General features: G+C 43.8%; 1 protein-coding gene across 3 annotated transcripts in view; it reads right to left on the bottom strand.

Moving 5' to 3' along the window:
- The window catches only part of EML1 (EMAP like 1), a 205611-nt gene that overhangs the window by 10381 nt on the left and 176037 nt on the right, over nucleotides 1-19193 (bottom strand). For all 3 annotated transcript variants that reach the window (XM_059914983.1, XM_059914981.1, XM_059914982.1), the window contains 4 exons: nucleotides 18559-18684; nucleotides 18173-18304; nucleotides 14867-14934; nucleotides 11945-12033 (listed from right to left, as the gene is read on the bottom strand). In XM_059914983.1, coding sequence (XP_059770966.1) covers nucleotides 11945-12033; nucleotides 14867-14934; nucleotides 18173-18304; nucleotides 18559-18684 — 415 coding nt within the window. The remainder of the gene's footprint in view (nucleotides 1-11944; nucleotides 12034-14866; nucleotides 14935-18172; nucleotides 18305-18558; nucleotides 18685-19193) is intronic.

The following is a 19193-nucleotide window of genomic DNA, read 5'->3' as shown; positions in this document are numbered from 1 at the left end:
TTCTCAGCCCATACAGTTTAACTTCAGGAAGCAACTGCTCACCTCTCACCCCCCTCTGCACAACATAACATCAACCTTAAAGAGGTTTTACAAAGCAGTCTCACTTCCACCTAAGCTCATCCTACACAACCCATCTGCGGCAGCAGGTAGGTGTCTGCTAGCGAAGAAATGTGATCATGCTGAAGTCTGGGGAAGGCATTCTGGCTTATTCATGATTTAACTTGAATTTTAGGCTAGCTAAAACAGCCTATTTGTGGCCTATCAAACATACACCGTACATCTGCTTTACTCATTAAAGAAAAGGGTGCATTGACCAGAAGTAAAGAATATCCACGTTAAAAATAAAGATTAAATGCCTCTCTTCCTGGGATGCCAGTGCTGGGCCTCCCTCAATGATAAGATTCCTTTTCCAGGCACCAGGTGCCGTCCTGACTTGCTGTGTATGTGCTCATCTGTTCTTTTTTTTAAACCTTGAAGAAATGTCTCCCTGACTTGTTTGAAGTTCTTTGTTCTGACAAGAATAAAACTGTGCTGCAAACCATGCTTCTCCGGAGCAGCGCCTCAGAATTATCTGAGAGGCTGTCTCCTGGGCTATGGTCCTCACTTTGGCTCAGTTCTATGCCCATTAGAGACTGGCTTATTGATTATTTCCATCTACATTGCTTGGCGTAGTTGGCAGGATATCAAAAAAAAAAACCCACGTGGGGTCACCTGGAGTCTACTTTTCTCCCCCCAGCCTTTGATATTTATTTATTTATTTATTTTTGGCTGCGTTGGGTTTTAGTTGCGGCACGTGGGATCTTTCGTTGCGGCGCACGGGATTCTCTCTAGTTATGGTGTGCGAGCTCCAAGGTGCATGGGCTCTGTAGTTGCAGCACGTGGGCTCTCTAGATGAGGTGTGCAAGCTCAGTAGTTGTGGTGCACGGGCTTAGTGGCCCCGCGGCATGTGGGATCTTGGTTCCCTGACCAGGGATCGAACCTGCGTCCCCTGCACTGGAAGGCGGATTCTTTACCACTGGACCACCAGGGAAGTCGCTGGAGTCTACTTTGGATGGATGCTGGGTAGCAAGCACGGACCCTCTGAGCCCCAGCCCCAGACCCCCAGCTTCACAGCACTCTTCGGTGGTTGAAGTTCGGTGAGTTGAGTTCAGTTGAGGTTGGTTGGTTCGTTGAGGTTTTCCTGATGTCTGGGTCTTCTTGTATGAAGTGGCAGTCCGTGACTTTTATTTGAGCTGTCATCTTAAGACCTGGACTCTTAAGGGGGTACCAGTACATTTCCTAGGTGAAAGGAACCTAGCGGGAAGTTACAGGCAAGGGATCTAGATGGAGTTTCCAGGTAAGAAAACTAGAAGGAATTTCCAGGCAGGAAAGGCCTAGAAGGAACTTTGGGGTAAACTGGGTTGGTTGACTTTTTCTAAAATGTGGCTTAAAATTGGAAAGATTTGTACTGTATAATAAAATGAAACTAAAATAAATCAGGAAATTGCGCTTCTAACGCCTAACGGCTCCCAGACAGGCCAGCCACTCACTGGAACTCCGGCTGGCTTCTACAATTGTAGAAATAATCTAGCTCTAAAATGGCCAGAAGGGGACTCTTCTGACATTCTAAAACTGATTTTTGCATGTGCAATTAAAGAAAGCTGGCTTGATAAATCATTTTTCTTCAAAATTCTGACCTGAGAGAATAAAAGTACTCCTAGGAGCAAACTTGAAGGTATAACTCTTATCATGTCCTTGAAATGCAAGCACAGCCCACACCGCCTGAGACCACAGCCTTGGCTCAACTAGTAGAACCTAAAACTGCAGAAAAGGGGAAATGAGACCTTTAAAAACTCAAGCAGGAAAACTATGAGATCTCTGTCTGTCTATCTGGATGTGTGTATGTCTGTATGTACATTATAAATATAACATGCTTCTACCTCCAAATGATATTATCAAAATTAATTTGAAAAAGAGCTCTATTTAATTGACTTAAAAGTAAGTGCTTACCAATGAGATATTTCTAACTATAACAAGAAACTAACCCCTCACATTTTTAAAGTATCATATGATCCAGGATTAATCTTAAATGAAAATAAGTTTAAGTTGTTGGTTTGGTTAATACAGACACGTCTTTAAGTCATCAGCATTAAGTAAAATACTTTTATTATACCTAGGTTTATTGAAAGGAAATTAAGGGACTTCCCTGGTGGTGCAGTGGTAAAGAATCCGCCTTCCAATGCAGGGGACGCAGGTTCGATCCTGGGTCAGGGAACTAAGATCCCACATGTCGTGGTGCAACTAAGCCCGTGCGCCACAACTACTGAGCTCGTGTAACTCAACTGGAGCCCGTGTGCTGCAAAGTACAGAGCCCATGCGCCTTGGAGCCTGCACGCCACAACTAGAGAAGAGAAAAAAAACCCCGCACACCACAACTAGAGAGAAGCCCGTGCACCACAACGAAGAGCCGGCGCGCCACAACAAAAGATCCCGAATGCCTCAACGGAGATCCCACGTGCCGCAACTAAGACCCGACGCAGCCAAAAAAAACCAAAAAAATCTTTAAAAAAAAGTCAATAAGCTCATGTTATCTCTGTTCCAAAACTTGTCAACAAGAAAATTAACTTAGTATGATGATGTTTTCATAAGTAGGGAAATAGAGATACATGAGATAAAACTTTTTAGGTAAACTCTTTAAGAATAATTAAGTTTTATATATAGTACGTTTACTTAAAAATAGTTCCTCCAGATTTTGGTAACTTGAAACTTTATAGAGTTTTGCTAAGTTAATATAAATTATGGAAATTCATTAAATATACAGATCATTTCCAAATAAGATAAAATACTAAAACTTTAATTGCTAAGCAAATCTAAGTTTACCTACTTTGTCTTCTTATTAGAGAAAAACTAAAGATGTTTGGGTTTATTGGACACACATCTTTTTAAAATTTATTTATTTATTTATTTATTTTTGGGTGTGTTGGGTCTTCGTTTCTGTGCGAGGGCTTTCTCTAGTTGCGGTGAGCGGGGGCCACTCTTCATCGTGGTGGGCGACACACATCTTATACCACATTGAGAAAAGAAATTATGCTATAAGAAGATGTATGTTTCTAGACGTTATAGAAAATTTTCATAAGTTTGCCAATCGGGAAATGTTAATATGAGAAACAGTTCACAATTGCTTCTTGGTTTTTGCTAGAGGTTAATGTTTTTTAAGGGTTAAAAATTATAATATATATGTAATTCATGCTACTAGAAATAATAAGGGAAATATTTCAGTATACAAGGAAAATAAGATGTGTGTTTTCAGTAAAAGAAGATACGGAATGGAAATGCATTTTGTTAAGGGAAAAGAAAGTGATTTTGTCCTGAAGCATCTCAAAGAGAGATATTAAACTAATTAGGTTTATTTGGTATGTTAAATAACATGGGAAGCGTGGTCAAATAAAAGATAACATTAAGCCTTCTTTATGTTCTGTCTATGTAAGTATATATTATAGGTGTTCCAGAAATTATATGAAATTCTTGGAAATCTTATCTGTCCCGACATAAAATGCTATTTGTCATCAAAATTGAGGCTCACACTAAAGGGCCTGAACCCAAGTATTAGGGAAATGCTCCAGCTGACTTTCAGGCAAAGGCAACAACAAAATCTGTAAAGGTTATGTAACGATGTAGATACAAAAAATTTTCTGCTTCTACAAAAGTTAACCCCCCATTGTTAGACTTCTGCCATCCTGACGCTTGTGACGTGGCAGCAGTCTGCTCCTAAACCAGATAAGATGGGCAGACAGTAGCTGTGAGGTAAAACAGCCAGGGCTATGGGAAACCCATGACGGCTGCTTGGCTCTCCCTGCTCCCTGGAAAACCCCATTTTTGTTTGATGGGTTAAAGCCTTCTCTTGCTGCAAGGCTAATGTCCTCACAATGACAAAGAAACTGTTAGAAATGGTGCTTTCCACTTGGGATATACTTTCCACAATCTCCAGTGTTCAAAGGCACCCATGTCACTGGGAAAATCATATAAGCCTTAACAAAAACCTTAAAAATTTCTTGAAATTATCACTGTCACTATCACTCTCAATCGTCAGACAAGGTCAACAGAACTGATGGAAAAACTGGACTCAAGTGGAACAAAAATTAATTACATGGGATTGAATGAACTGATAAATATGATTATAAGTCTTGTGACTTTCATCTGAAATATTACTGGCTTTTAATCTTTGTTTTCCAGATAAGGGAACCTTTCCCCTTAAGCTAATTATGACTTACAGCAGTTTAGTAAATTATACCTTTGTAAACAGAATTGAAGCATTTATCTTTTCTCTTTACCTGACCTCTCCAGAATTTGGAAACTCCTAGGTTCCCAGCAGCCTTTCCAGGTGAATAAGGAAGGCCCTTTCCTGGCAGGTGCAGTAACCTCAAGATATTTTGGACCTTGAGAAAAGAGCAATTCACCTAAGTCTATAGGTATCGCAGGCAGAATCTAATGGCAAGTCTTTGGTGTGGCTTTCCTGGCTTTGAGAGGGCTTTTGAAAGTTCAATTTGAGATTCCCTATGAAAAGTTCCAGCAAAGCCAAATTTAAAAGAGCTTATATGATCAATTACATTTATTTAAGTAATCAGGCCAAGTTTACTGAAATCAGACGTATTTTGTAAACAATTTAGTCTTAATTTGACTATATTTGGTAAAAATGAGGATTATCTATTTATTTAACATAGAATTGTATATATTTATTTAAAAGCCTGCATGTTCTTCCCTGGACTTAAAACAAAGCACAGCACGTTGAATGCTGGCCACATGACTAAATACGAAATTTCTCTTCACTCACACGTGAATCTGGGCTGGGGATGGGCATCAGATTAAGTTCTTTTTTTTCATCCTTAAGACCATTTCAAGGTCAAGTTATTTGCTTTGTTAGTTTTTCAAATATTTATTAGCTAAAATGAGGATAATTTGGAAAGAAAAATTATGTTTCAATAATACACCTTTGTGGATATTGAGGTTTCATATATATTGAGGTTTCTGTATTTACTATCTACATCCAAGATGCTTCTTTGTTGCTATGTTACATTAAAGTTTAACTGAATTATTAACAGGATATTCTAAGCTTGTTTCTGAAGCTGATTACAGTTATTTATCTTTGGATGAAGATCAGATGCACCATGACCTGAACCCAGGAGATTATGAATACTGTAAAAGACATTTTTTAAAGAACTCTCTCTCCAACCTAGATGGAAGGACCCTTATCAGGTACTCTGCACAGTGAAAGCGAAGGGAATTGACTCCTGAATTCATATTCCCCACTTAAAAAGGGCCTCCGCACCAGACTGCTCTACCTCTACCTTTGAGGACTGCTAACCTCAAACTCACCTTAAAACAACCATCAAGCCAGGTAGAGAAGATGACAACAACAGTAGACCGGTGGTCCACAAATCCAGACTAGGTCTGGAAGACCCATCCTACCAGTTCAATTGAACTGTTTACTAAATGTTTGTCTCCCTATCAAAATTGAAGGTTACTGTTTTATTTTTAGCTATATTTTTGCCCCAAAGTTCAGGATGGAAAAAAAATTCTTTAGTAAAGTTATTACAGAGTATAGCTATGGGGGGAAAATCTAACCAATTGGTGGATCTGTCGTCAAATTCCTTGGTCAATACAAGACCGATATAAGCCCCTCATAATACGTATCGCTGACTGTTCAGGTTTTCCTAATGTGACCACTCACCCAGACTAACCTCTCTCTGGCCTAATCTTTCAGGTTCAAACTTTTCAACATATTAATATGTCCATCCCTTGTCTGATACTATCCTCAGTCCTTAGAGACCGAGCACAACTTACCCTAGGGTCCCTTGATCTGTCCCTTACTTAACTGAAAAATGTCTTGAAGAGAAAAATGCGAGTAAATTATGCCAGCAACTACTGTATATTAAATACCATGCAAATGACTTTTGGAAAGTCTACAAGAGAAGTGATCCATAGTTTAATATTGTGTTGACAGGCTTCTCTGGTGGCGCAATGGTTAAGAATCCATCTGCCAATGCAGGGGACACAGGTTCAAGCCCTGGTCCGGGAAGATCCCACATGCTGCGGAGCAACTAAGCCCATGCACCACAACTACTGAGCCTGCGCTCTAGAGCCTGCAAGCCACAACTACTGAGCCCACATGCCACAACTACTGAAGCCCACACGCCTAGAGCCTCTGCTCCACAACAAGAGAAGCCACCGCAATGAGAAGCCTGCGCACCGCAACGAAGAGTAGCCCCCACTCACCGCAACTAGAGAAAAGCCCGTGCACGGCAACGAAGACCCAACGCAGCCAAAAATAAATAAATAAATAAATTTATAAAAAAAAATTGTGTTGACAAAACTCCCAATTCATGAGGCTATCAATGAGAGCACTCTGGGAGGGATCACCTGTGCTCCCCCAGGTTTTGTCTTCATAGGTGGTATTGGAATTGACCCACCTTCCCAAGGATGGGCACATAAATTTCTTAAAAGCTGACAAATAGAAGGTTTACTCTTATTGGGACATTATGTTACTCCATTGTCTGTACATCAGGAAATAGATGAACCTCCTTTGTCTCTTCATTACAGAGTCAAGAGAACCATGTTAGCAAGATACTAAGATACCTGGTGGCAAAATCTTTGGGGAATCTTAATTCCTAGTGCAGGATATATGGTTTACATATTGTTACAAAAAAGATGATCAGAAATCTATCAGCCACCGTTGGTTAAATAGCCAAAGAGACGGCAAGAAGCATTGCAGCACAACAGACATCCCTAAATTCCTTAGCCCAAGTAACATTAGATAACAGGGCTGCCTTAGATTTTCTACTGGCTAAACAAGGGGGTGTTTGTGCTATTATTGCTCATACTGTTTGTTGCACTTATATCAGTACCTCTGGAGAAACTGAGATGCACCTAGAAAGAATGTCCCAAAAGGCAAAACGGTTATAAGATATAAGAAAAACTGACCCTTTAAATGATCTGTTTGGTTGGCTCCCCTCAGATATAGGCAATTTTTTTGTTCTGCTTGACAGATGATTATCATTTTCATAATGTGTATTATTATTCTTTTCCTAGCCATCAAGTTACTCATGACATATATCACTGCTTGCTTTAAGCCTACTGCTAAAAGCACATGTACAATGTTTGCATGACAATTTGATACAACTGAAAAAATATATAGCCTATAAAATATTTCCCCATTAGCATACCTCTGTACTTGTTCACTATGTCTGCTTAGTTTCCCCCTAATGTGCATAACTAGGCAAATCTCCATACATATATAAACAACAAAAAAGAGGCCAAGCACCAAGGGATATGATGGACACAGGGCAGGCAGCAACCACCCTGACATCAAGGGACAAACATTTTGATCATCAATGCTTTCTATTGAAAGATTTATGATCAAAAGAGGCAATTAACGCAAAAATTTTCACATACTGAGACATGGAGAAATCATTCTGGCTTATACATGATTTAACTTGAATTTTACACTAACTAAAACAGTCTGTTTGTGGCTTATCAAACATACATCTGCTTTAATCATTAAAGAAAAGGGTACACTGACCAGAAGTAAAGAATGTCCATGTTAATTTACATTCCCACCAACAGTGCAAGAGGGTTCCCTTTTCTCCACACACTCTCCAGCATTTATTGTTTCTAGATTTTTTGATGATGGCCATTCTGACTGGTGTGAGGTGATACCTCACTGTAGTTTTGATTTGCATTTCTCTAATGATTAGTGATGTTGAGCATCCTTTCATGTGTTTGTTGGCAATATGTATATCTTCGAACCTAGGGGCAGGACAGGAATAAAGACGCAGACGTAGAGAATGGACTTGAGGACACGGGGAGGGGGAAGGGTAAGCTGGGACGAAGTGAGAGTGGCATGGACATATATACACTACCAAGTGTAAAATAGATAGCTAGTGGGAAGCAGCCACATAGCACAGGGAGATCAGCTCGGTGCTTTGTGACCACCTAGAGGGGTGGGATAGGGAGGGTGGGAGGGAGACGCAAGAGGGAGGAGATATGGGGAAATATGTATATGTATAGCTGATTCACTTTGTTATAAAGCAGAAACTAACACACCATTGTAAAGCAATTATACTCCAAGAAAGATGTTAAAAAAAAAAAAAAAAGAAGAATGTCCATGTTAAAAATAAGGATCAAATGCCTCCTTTCCTAGGATGCCAAAGCTGTTACTCCTTCAATGATAAGACTCCCTTCTTAGGCACCAGGTGCCATACCGACTTGCTGTGTGCATGTTGATCTGTTTTTTTTTTAACCTTGCAGAAATCTACCCTTGACTTGTTTGATGTTCTTTGTTCTGACAAGACATAAAACTGCTGAAAACCACACTTCTCTGGAGAAGTTCCTCAGAGTTATCTGAGAGGCCATCTCCCGGGCAATAGTCCTCAGTTTGACTCCAAGAAAGCTCTTTTCTACCCCTATTATAGACTGGTTTATTGATTATTTCCCTCGACACTGCCTATGTCACTGACTGCAAAGGCAGCATTTATCACGGTCAAGCCTGGCAGCTGGAGTGTATTGGTCCTTCCCAGCATCCTGGGGGTGAGCTCCACCCATAAAGTTCAAGAATTGTTTGCTTTTCCTCTAGCTGCTAGCACAACATCCAGAACTTGCAAGACACTGAAGGAATGAGAAAAAAGCCCTCATAGTTTGATGTCTTCTCTTAGCAAAGCACAGCTCAGGGAGCCACTGGGAGATGGCTGCAAATGCAGGCTGGGATTTGGCAGCAGTTTCCTGTGTGGCAGCCTGTGTTTGGGCATCTAATTGTGTGTGTGTGTGTGTGTGTGTGTGTGTGTGTGTGTGTGTGTGTCTAAAATCTGTAAATACCTGAATCCGAAAAGGAGCCAGCCGGTTATCTACAATAGTATAGCCCACGTGCCTGAAAAATCTCGTGTGCAACGAGAAAACTCATAGTGACGATCACAGTGTGCTTTGCAGCTAGTCAGATGCACTGTGGTTAGTCTGTCTGCATTCATGCATCAACTAATATTCACCGAGCATCTATTCTGTCTATGTATATATTACCTCCTCTTTGTACTCTGTTGCATCTCCTCCCAGCTAGGTGCTGGGCATACAGTGCTGAATAAAACACTATGGGACTCGAGGCCACAGCCCGAGGATCTGGGGCCACCACTACTGCCACTGCTGCTGATGACATCACATCACCCATGCCATCTGCATAATGCTCTGCTCTTCAGAGGGCACGTTCACACCTCCTCTTTTGGTTGAGCCCCACAATAACCTGTCTGATTTGACAAGGGACAGCTGGCTAATGAAGAGAGGGCACTGGATCCACATGCAGGTCGCCCTGATTTGGCCCAGGCTCATCACCTCTGCCCCACACAGCCTCCAGTCAATGACTCTAAAACCTGAGAGGCAGAGTTACTGGTAGTGAGAGCTCTCTGGTCTCCAGGGGACAGTCATTAGTATAACTGACAAGAAATAGAAATGGACTCCCGAAAGGACCCTGCTACGTTAGCAGGAGCTAATAGATATCTGAGGGCTTTCTAGAAAAGCAGCTGTAGATGAGGCCCTCCTGCACTCAGCAGAGGTTCAAAATAACTAAGAAAATGATGAGAAGCACGTAGGAGGATGCAAAATATTGCCCAGGATGAACAGAACGAAATAGGACACTTAAAATGTCAAGTGAAGTAAGGTACTTCTCAACATGGAGAAAAGGTCCCCAAGGTGGCTGTGCAGTTGTCTGTTTAGGATGAGAAGTTGTAGTCTTTGGGTGCAAGGGTCTAAAAAGGGTATTCTTTCTATAAGGTTACCTCTAGAGAACAAGAACATAGCCCCACCATGAGACAGGTACGACCGTCTATCAGCTTATAAAATAGAAGACTCCTACAGAGTGATGGCAATTCAGTCTTGGCCAAGTATTTCCAAGGACTAAAACTGCTATTTCCAAGAGTATTCACATAGCTGAAGGTCCTACATATCACAGAGAAAGAGCGCTTCCTAAATCAAAAGCATAAATGATGAGGCTTAGAAACAATGACCTACCCAGTAGCCATGAGCATCCCAGGAACCCAAGCTGTCAAAAGGACTCGGCAGCCAAACTGAAGTGGCCAATAATGGATAAACTGTTCCACGTACCATAACCATCACAGACTGAAACATACCAAATACACTTAAATTCATAATGGCACCAAAACCCCCACCAGCAGCAACTGATCATTGTTAAAGGGAGCAGAGAACAAACTCACTATCTTGGAAACTGGTAAATAAAGGGAAAGAAACTAAGCATTTACCTTGGTTAACTCTACCATATGACTGGGTAACAAAATAGTATACTATTTGGGTAACAAAAAGTAGATGAAGGGAAGTTTCTCCTTATAGAAGTACTATATCTGATAAATGAAGAAAGGCTAAAATAGAAAAACCAGTCCCCTTATGGATCTAAGTGTTGGGCAGTGACGGCTCTAATGGCACAGACAGCGAGACAAGCAGACCTCATGTGTCTCTTGTAGGAAGAGGAGACCAATACACATAGAGCCGGAAGAGGATCTAGATCCCAAATTACATTACAGGAAATATGGGGGACAGAGGGACATGTTAAGCAACACCACAGAGATGCACTCACAAAAATCCAGAGTGTGGAAAATGCTCTGGGAAAAATGAAGCAGCTTCTTCAACAAATGAACTGCAAGTGAGGGTGGCGTGTGTTTGCCTGTGTGTGTGGAGAGAGAGAAAGAGAGAGAGAGAGGGCACCTATGAGAGAGAGAGAGAGAGAGAGAGAGAGAGAGAGGGCATCTATGGAGTAAAAGAGACTTATGAGTACAAAATGTACATATGGGGACTTCTTCCCTGGCAGTCCAGTGGTTAGAACTCCGAGCTTTCACTGCTGAGGGTGTGGGTTCGATCCCTGATCGGGGAACTAAGATCCCGCAAGCCATGAGGCGCGGCCAAAAAAAAAGAAACCAACCAATATGGACATATGATCAATGTTCCCAGCAGCATTATTCATAATAGCCAAAACACAGAAACAATCCAAATATCCCCTAACTGATGAATGGATAAACCAAACATGACATATCCGTAAAATGGGATACTATCTAGCAATTAAAAAGGAATAAACTACTGATACACATACAATAACATGAATAACCTCACAAACATTATTTTAACTTAAAGAAGTCAGATGCAACAGGTGACGTGTTGTACGACTCCACTGATATGAAATGTTCAGAAAAGGCCATTTATGTTGCCTAGGGCTGGGGGTGGGAGTAGAGATTAATTACTAATAGGCAGGGAGGGAACTTTTGGGGGTGATGGGAAGGTTCTAAAACTGGATGGTGGTGATGGTCACACAACTCTACAAATTTACTAAGAATCACTGAATTGTACATTCATAAAGAGTAAAATATTGTATGTAAATTATAACTCAATAAAGCTGTTAAAAAAGGGTCCTCATCTTTTTTAGATCTATTTATTAACATTAACAGATGAAAGGATAAGACAGACGTCTAGGAACGGCTTCAGAAACAACATGGGAGGGGGCAGTGGGTGGGGCTATGGGTGAACAAAATGGCTAAGAGTCGATAATTGTTGAAGCTGGGTGATGGGTACATGGGGGTTCATTACGCTATTCTGTCCAATTTTGTCCCTGTTTGAAATTTTCTGTAATAAAAAGTTAAAAAACATACAAGTAAACTGCTCCAAAGGCACCTGGCAAGAAAGCATGAGTGCCTGAGCGGCTATTATAAGTATAATAAAGGTTCTTTTTGACATGCTGAAACAAACAAAAAAACCCACACAAGCATAGTGACCCAAAGAAGGGAGGTTGAGAATGCCCAAGTGCCACACTTATGTGCAGATATAGTTTAAATTTCCCTTTTGAGGGGGCTTGTGAATGTTTTTCTTTAAAGACATCTACAGAGAACTTCATCAATCTGTCAGAGTGAATGGACCGTATTCTAACCTGGTGAGTAACGCATTACAGACAGCTGTTCATTTCCATCCGTGTGGACTGTGACCAAGTCTTTCGTTTCTGTGTCAAACACGAACCACCTGTTGTAAACATGGGGAAAAGTACAAATCAGTTGTTTAGTGAGAAAATGAAGACTATTACAGTCACAGCAAGGCTATTAAAAACAATTAACCTAAGAGCTTAAAAATGCTCTGTATTTGCTTAATAAGAATTCTTATTCCCAGCTTTCATTTAAAGAAAATTTCCTACATATGAGCATTTCCTAAAGATAGGAGCAGCAAACTGGGTACTATGGGAAATGATTCAGTTACTGATGCTATGGCAGGGTTCCCTGGTGTTTGAGTTTCGTCACTTACACATTAAAGGAGAGAAAGCCCTGGGCAGGGAAGATGAACCAACACCTACCCCCAGCCTGTGGCCAGAGGAAGCAGCAAAGGGGCCACTGCACAAGCTCACCCAGAGATCTGGCCCAGGGCAAGGCAGGATGGGTATAGGAGGATGGGGCCGGGACAACATCCAGTGCTGCTGCAAGCAGAGCTGGGCCAGCATCTGACCTTCTGTGATGCTGGTGTGCAACCAGCTGGGTGAAAGAAATGACCTAGAGAATGGCAGAAGGGCGAGTAGAGGACTGGCCTTTGAATTTAGCCTCTCTGGGCTCAGTTTCCCCAACTGTAAAATGGGAATAAAGGCCCAGAATGACTTTGCAGGCCCAGCGTCCAATCAGTCAAATTATAACGGACATGGAAGTGCTCCAAATCCTCTAATCAGGACACGGTACTCGGTCGATGTTTGTTAAATGGCGGGAAGATTGAACTCTCCTGCCCACATGTTCTCAAGTAGTGGCAGTGAGTGGGACCCCAGTGTTTTCAGGGATGAAAAGGAATGTGGACTCCCTGCTGCTGCTGTTTCAAACCTTGATGACACACATCCATCGGCGTGTCCACTGAGCCGGAGTCACTATCCACTCAGGGCCCTAATCAGCACCACTCAAGGGGACTGGCTGACCCCTGACATCTGGATTTGGCGTCTCAGCTTTGCTTCCTTGCATCTTTAACAACCATTTACCTTTAATGTGTGCTATTTAACTTTTTTTTTTAATATAAATTTATTTATTTATTTTTGGCTGCCTTGGGTTGCTGCACGTGGGCTTTCTCTAGTTGTGGCGAGCGGGGGCTTCTCTTCATTGCGGTGCGCGGGCTTCTCACTGCGGTGGCTTCTCTTGTTGCGGAGCACGGGCTCTAGGCGTGCGGGCTTCAGTAGTTGTGGTGTGTGGGCTCAGTAGTTGTGGCTCACGGGCTCTAGAGTGCAGGCTCAGTAGTTGTGGCGCATGGGCTTAGCTGCTCTGCCGCACGTGGCATCTTCCCGGACCAGGGCTCGAACCCATGTCCCCTGCACTGGCAGGCAGATTCTTAACCACTGCACCACCAGGGAAGTCCCTGTGCTATTTAACTTTACCAGAGGTCAGAATAGAAGAAGCAGAGAGACTGGGCTGTCTGGGCTGTGCCTTTGAAACATCGTGTTAACCTGCCCCATCGAGAACTAAGCCTGGTACCAGGACCAGGGGTGGGGGAGGCATAAACGGAGGGGAAGGATTAGGTTGCATGTTCCATCTCTCTTCCTCCTACAGGACACTGTCTGTGATTCTGAGCAGCTGGCACTGTCCCATACCCTGTCCTGCCACACAGAGTCAGCACGTAGCTGACGGCAGTAACTGGCTGGCAGCCATTCATCAGAGCCTGCTGAGTTGGAAGCTTCAGATGTCTCTAAGAGAGGTCAAAGGAGTGTGAGTGTGTGTGTGTGTGTGTGTGTGTGCAAACATTTTCACGAAGGATTCTGTTGGATACAAGGTGCCCAACTCTTAAGATGTTGCCACCTATGACTTATAAATGGTTACTCTTTCTTTATACATACTCTAAGTTCCTAGCAACAGAATCTAAGTGGCATTCCTTTTTTTTGAAGCACAGTTGCTATACAATATTTTATAAGTTACAAGCGTACAATGTAGTGATTCACAATTTTTAAAGCTTACACTCCATTTATAGTTATTATAAAATATTGGCTATATTCCCCATGGTGTACAATATATCCTTGTAGCTTACTGTATACTTAATAGTTTGTACCTCTTACTCCCCTACTCCTGTGTTGCCCCTCCCCACTTCCCTCTCCATAAGTGGTACGCTCTTTAGAGAGGAGGGGATCACCAATGGTATATGAATTAAGCTATAATACGTGTAGATACTATGGGAAACAATATAAAAGTATAATCGAATCTTTTGAAACAATGATATAATAATAACCACCGAAATCGCCTGCCAGGCAACCCCAGGAGCTGCTTCATCCATTGTGTCTCCCTCAGTCATCAGTGTACGGCCAGGCAGATATATCGTCACAATTTACAGAGGAAGAAACAAACTCAGAGAGGTTATGTAACTGGCTCAAAGACACACTGCGGCTAAGTGGTAAAGCTGGGATTCAAGCGCAGAGCTAGGGCCTGGCATATCAGAGGCGCTTTGGCAAATAAGTGTTGGCTGAATCAGACATGAGGCTCAGGATCTGGGCAGTTTCTAAAAGTCTGACAGGGCAGAGAGAAAAAGCATTTAAAATCCGCAGTGCTTTGAAATGCTTTGTTGCCCCATTCCGAAGCTGAGAAGCCCCACAGTCCTGTGTGTGTGTGGAGCTGGGGCCTCTTCTGGGAGAGGGGTCCACAGCTTCCCTCGGGTTTTCCCAAAGTCCAAAACGTGAAGGGCCACTGCCTCAGGTTTCACTTTCGAGCTCGGACTTAATTCCCGGCAAGTCATTAGGAGCTGAGAGAGGCAGCCGAGAGCTACCCTGTACCTGTCGCTGGGGACACACAGACAACAAGCCTCTTTCCCGTGAACTCTGAAAGCCCAAGCCATGCTGACATGCACTTACCTCCCAGTCAGCGTTCCGACTGCAACCACAGACCCTGAAGGATGAAAACCAGAAGACTGAGCTGGGTCCTAGAACATTGTAAAGGAAGTGTAAATGGACGGCCAGACACCGCGCGGCCACATAAAACACTCGCAGGCACGGCTCTCACCCCTTAGCGCTACCTGGCCCCACTTAGAAAACCTCCTTTCTCTCCAGAGAGGAAAACATTTTCCTACTTTAAGGAAGGTCATGTCTCAATAACACTAAATTTTTTTTCTTTTTTTTTAAGGGATAGTTAGGGAGTTTTGGGATTGACATGGACACACTGTTATATTTAAATTTATTTATTTATTTATTTATTTATTTATTTATTTTTGGCTGTGTTGGGTCTTCGTTTCTGCGCGAGGGCTTTCCCCAGTTGCGGAGAGCGGGGGCCACTCTTCATCGCGGTGCACGGGCCTCTCACTGTCACGGCCTCTCCAGGTGCGGAGCACAGGCTCCAGACGCGCAGGCTCAGTAGTTGTGGCGCACAGGCCTAGTTGCTCTGCGGCATGTGGGATCTTCCCAGACCAGGGCTCGAACTCGCGTCCCCTGCATTGGCAGGCGGATTCTCAACCACTGCGCCACCAGGGAAGCCAATACTAAATTTTTATCCTCTTATAATTTTTCTCTTTCTGTCTTATATCCTTTCACAGCTACAGTCATCAGATGACAGATCAACAAAGACACGTTCTTCCTCCAAGTCTTGGAAGTTCCTTCAGTTGACCCCCATGCTGAATGGGAAGCTTGTGCTCGATCTGTCTAGAATTATGACCCCTGCACCCAATGCCATCAGGTCGATACTGGGTAAACGCCCCCCACTGGGTGCAAGACACCACAGTAGCCCCAGATGGATCTCAAGGTGAGCAGGGCACGTTCCAGGTTTGGCTCTAGTGGGACACGTACGTGTTTGTTCCTAACAAGGTGCAACAAGACTGATGAGAGAGGTAAAAGGAGCTGGAGAGGGAGCATTAGGTGAAGTCAGACGGAGAAGCTGGGCCGAGGCACCCCGGTGCTGGAAGCCTTTGACTCGGGCCTTCCGGTATAGGTGAAGGTGGACATGGACACATCAATATTTTTTTTGGATCGAGTGTTAAGGGGACAACAATATGGTCAAGGAGGTAGAAGCATCACAGTGTGGGGCATATGTGAGGAATGGCAGGTAGAGTCAGCGGGTTTACAGGGTGGGGAACGGGACAGTGCATGGATGATACTAGTAACGTGGGCTGCCCTGCCATGTCAAGGACGGTGATCACTGGGAAAAACACAGTGAGAATAACTTTTTCTTTTCACTAAAAAGAACGATGTGATCGAATCTATGTTTTAGATCACTTGGTAGGAGGGCTCAGGACGAACTGAAGTGAGAAGAGATTAATCACAGGAAGAACAAGAAAATAGTAGCACTGGAAATGGAAATGGAAGGAGGCACTGAGATACCACTGGAGAAACCGACGAAAAAAGAGAGAGAGACCAGAGAGAAACTCTTCAGGGACTGATGACATTACTGCGATGCTTTTCCAAAGCGGGAGCTGTGATTAAGCTCAGGGCCTCCACTGACACACAGAGAGAAATCATGTGCCCTTGAAGCTTTACTGCCTAGTTGATTTGAGGCTCATAACATTTTTGAGATGAAGACACTTGAGTGTTTCTGTCTAGTGGCCAGTGGGTAAAGAAGCTACGGAACTGCAGATCTTTTTGGGCTCCGGTTTGGCGCCCGTGCCCTGATGCCAGGCTGGTGATGGAGTAACTGGCATTGCTTTCGGCCAGACTGCTGTGTAGACCGAGGCCGCAGGGAAGGCTGCTCTCCTGGACCGTCATGTCCCTGATGCATCAGCGGCTGCCAGCTCTGCGCCAGCGCTTCATGTATTCGCCATTCCACCTGGTCCTCCAAGCCCCCACCAGGGGACAGTCACGACATGGGCCGCCACTTCCGGAAGCTATGCCTTGCCACCTGGGCCACTCCCGCTCTTCCCTCTGGTGGCGGTGTCACCCCCAGGCCTGTCATCTCAGTGATCAGCTCCCCCAGTGACCAGCCAGCTCCAGTCTCTCACAGACCTTCCCCAAAAGCGAAGGGCAGGGGCTTCCCTGGTGGCGAGGTGGTTAAGAATCCGCCTGCCAATGCAGGGGACACGGGTTTGAGCCCTGGTCTGGGAAGATCCCACATGTCGCAGAACAACTAAGCCCGTGAGCCACAACTACTGAGCCCGTGTGCCACAACTACTGAAGCCCGCGCGCCTAGAGCCCGTGCTCCGCAACAAGAGAAGCCACCGCAATGAGAAACCCATGCACCGCAACGAAGAGTAGCCCCCGCTCGCCGCAACTAGAGAAAGCCTGCGCGCAGCAACGAAGACCCAATGCAGCCAAAATTAAATAAATAAATAAATTTATCTATTAAAAAAAGCGAAGGGCAGGAGGGCTGAAACATGGACCCAGCACATCAGGAAATGCCGGCAACTCTGCGGGGGCTGAAAGGAGGACGTGTGGGGTCTACAGAGGGGCAACCCCTTACCTGGGGCTGGATGTGCCATTAAGGGCGCAAGCAAGATGGGAGGTGTATTTCACTCACTACAGTATGATGTGGCGGAAGACCCTGACTTTGGGAATCAGACTGAGCTGGGGGTGAACACTGGCTCCATCACAGATTCAGGGACCTTGGTGAGCTATTGACTTACCTAAGCTTCAACTTCCTAATCAATAAAATCAGGGTAAAAAACTTCAACCTGCAAGGCTGCTGCAAGGATTAAGGATAATACATGTACAACGCTTGGTATGCAAACAGTGCTCGATAAATGCAGACACTGCTGTGTGGTACGTAGGGAAAGGATACTTCAGCACTCTGATGTACAATTGGAGTTCCTTTTGCAAAGGTCACAGACATGCTGACTTTAAACTTTACCTCTACCGTCAAACTCAAAGTGCAGAGATAAATTAAACTATACGCTGTTACAATAGTTAATAAATTCTCATTCAAAAGGTACTCTGTAAATAGAATGCAGGCTCATAACAAGGGTTTTTCAGGCTTTAAGCCAGAAGAGATTGCACTTGGGAAACCCAGCAACCAACTCGGAAAGGCTCACTTGCTGTCCAAAAATGCAACAGCAAACTTCCGAATTACACGGATGAGACCACTTGAGGCAATGTTTAAAGCAGTGCAATTTGAAGGAGATAAAGGAAGTGACATTTGCTTTGGGACGAATTTATATCACTATTAATCTCATGCAAAAAAAAAAATCAACATGTTCCAGATGAATTTTTTTAAGAAAGATGGAATATAACATGCATGTCTACCTCTATTATTTTGTCCCAGACAGGCCGGTGACCAACAGCGTCCCAGAGGGTGGCGTGCCTGTCATGCCCACAGGTCAAGAACTGAGGTTTTGAGGCATGGATGGCCAGTCCCCAGAGCTCATCAGTGTGACCCTACAAAGAACCGAGACAAACAGAAGCTCTCTGAAATATTACAGCCAACACTCAGGAGCCCTGCAGGACCATGAACCATGGCTTACTGCACACTCTGGAATTTCTCCCATCTGTTTTTCTTCCTCGCTGACTGAAGCCGAGGAAGGTGATGTTAGTATAAAACACAGGAAGAATCTCCTCTTTGTAACTCTGTCTTACGTTCTACTGTTACACAGAATGAACGTGTTTGGTGGGCTTACTGAGCTGGCGCGTACCTGAGTGATGGGTGTGAAGTTTCCGGACAGCGTGCCCTGTAGAACAAAGTTTCTGGTCGTGCCTATCAAGATCACATCGCCTTTCCCCTCAGCCACTGTCCGTATGGGACCAAATTGTTCTGGAATCTGCATTGAAAAGATTTCAAATGTCATTAAATTCTTAGCTCCATCATTCAAAATACTTGTTTATCATGATGATAGCTCCTATCACAAAGACATACACACACGCATGTGCTATGGAGAGAAAGTACTTGAGTGAATGATCTCAAATCTTACATTTAAACTCCAAACATTTCATATACCTTAAAAAAATCAGCAATAGTAAGGTTTTTTTTTTTTTAAATATAAATTTATTTAGTTTTGGTTGCATTGGGTCTTCCTTGCTGCGCACGGGCTTTCTCTAGTTGCGGCGAGCGGGGGCTACTCTTCGTTGCAGTGCGTGGGCTTCTCATTGTGGTGGCTTCTCTTGTTGTGGAGCACGGGCTCTAGGCGCACGGGCTTCACTAGTTGTGGCTCACGGGCTCAGTTGTTGTGGCACGTGGCCTCAGTAGTTATGGCTCATGGGCTCTAGAGCTCAGGCTCAGTAGTTGTGGCGCACGGGCTTAGCTGCTCCGTGGCATGTGGGATCTTCCCAG

Source organism: Balaenoptera ricei, chromosome 2, assembly GCF_028023285.1.
Source record: "Balaenoptera ricei isolate mBalRic1 chromosome 2, mBalRic1.hap2, whole genome shotgun sequence".
NCBI classification, from domain to species: domain Eukaryota; kingdom Metazoa; phylum Chordata; class Mammalia; order Artiodactyla; family Balaenopteridae; genus Balaenoptera; species Balaenoptera ricei.
Note: the sequence above shows the minus strand (reverse complement) of the source record. Positions and strands in the feature narration are given on the sequence as shown.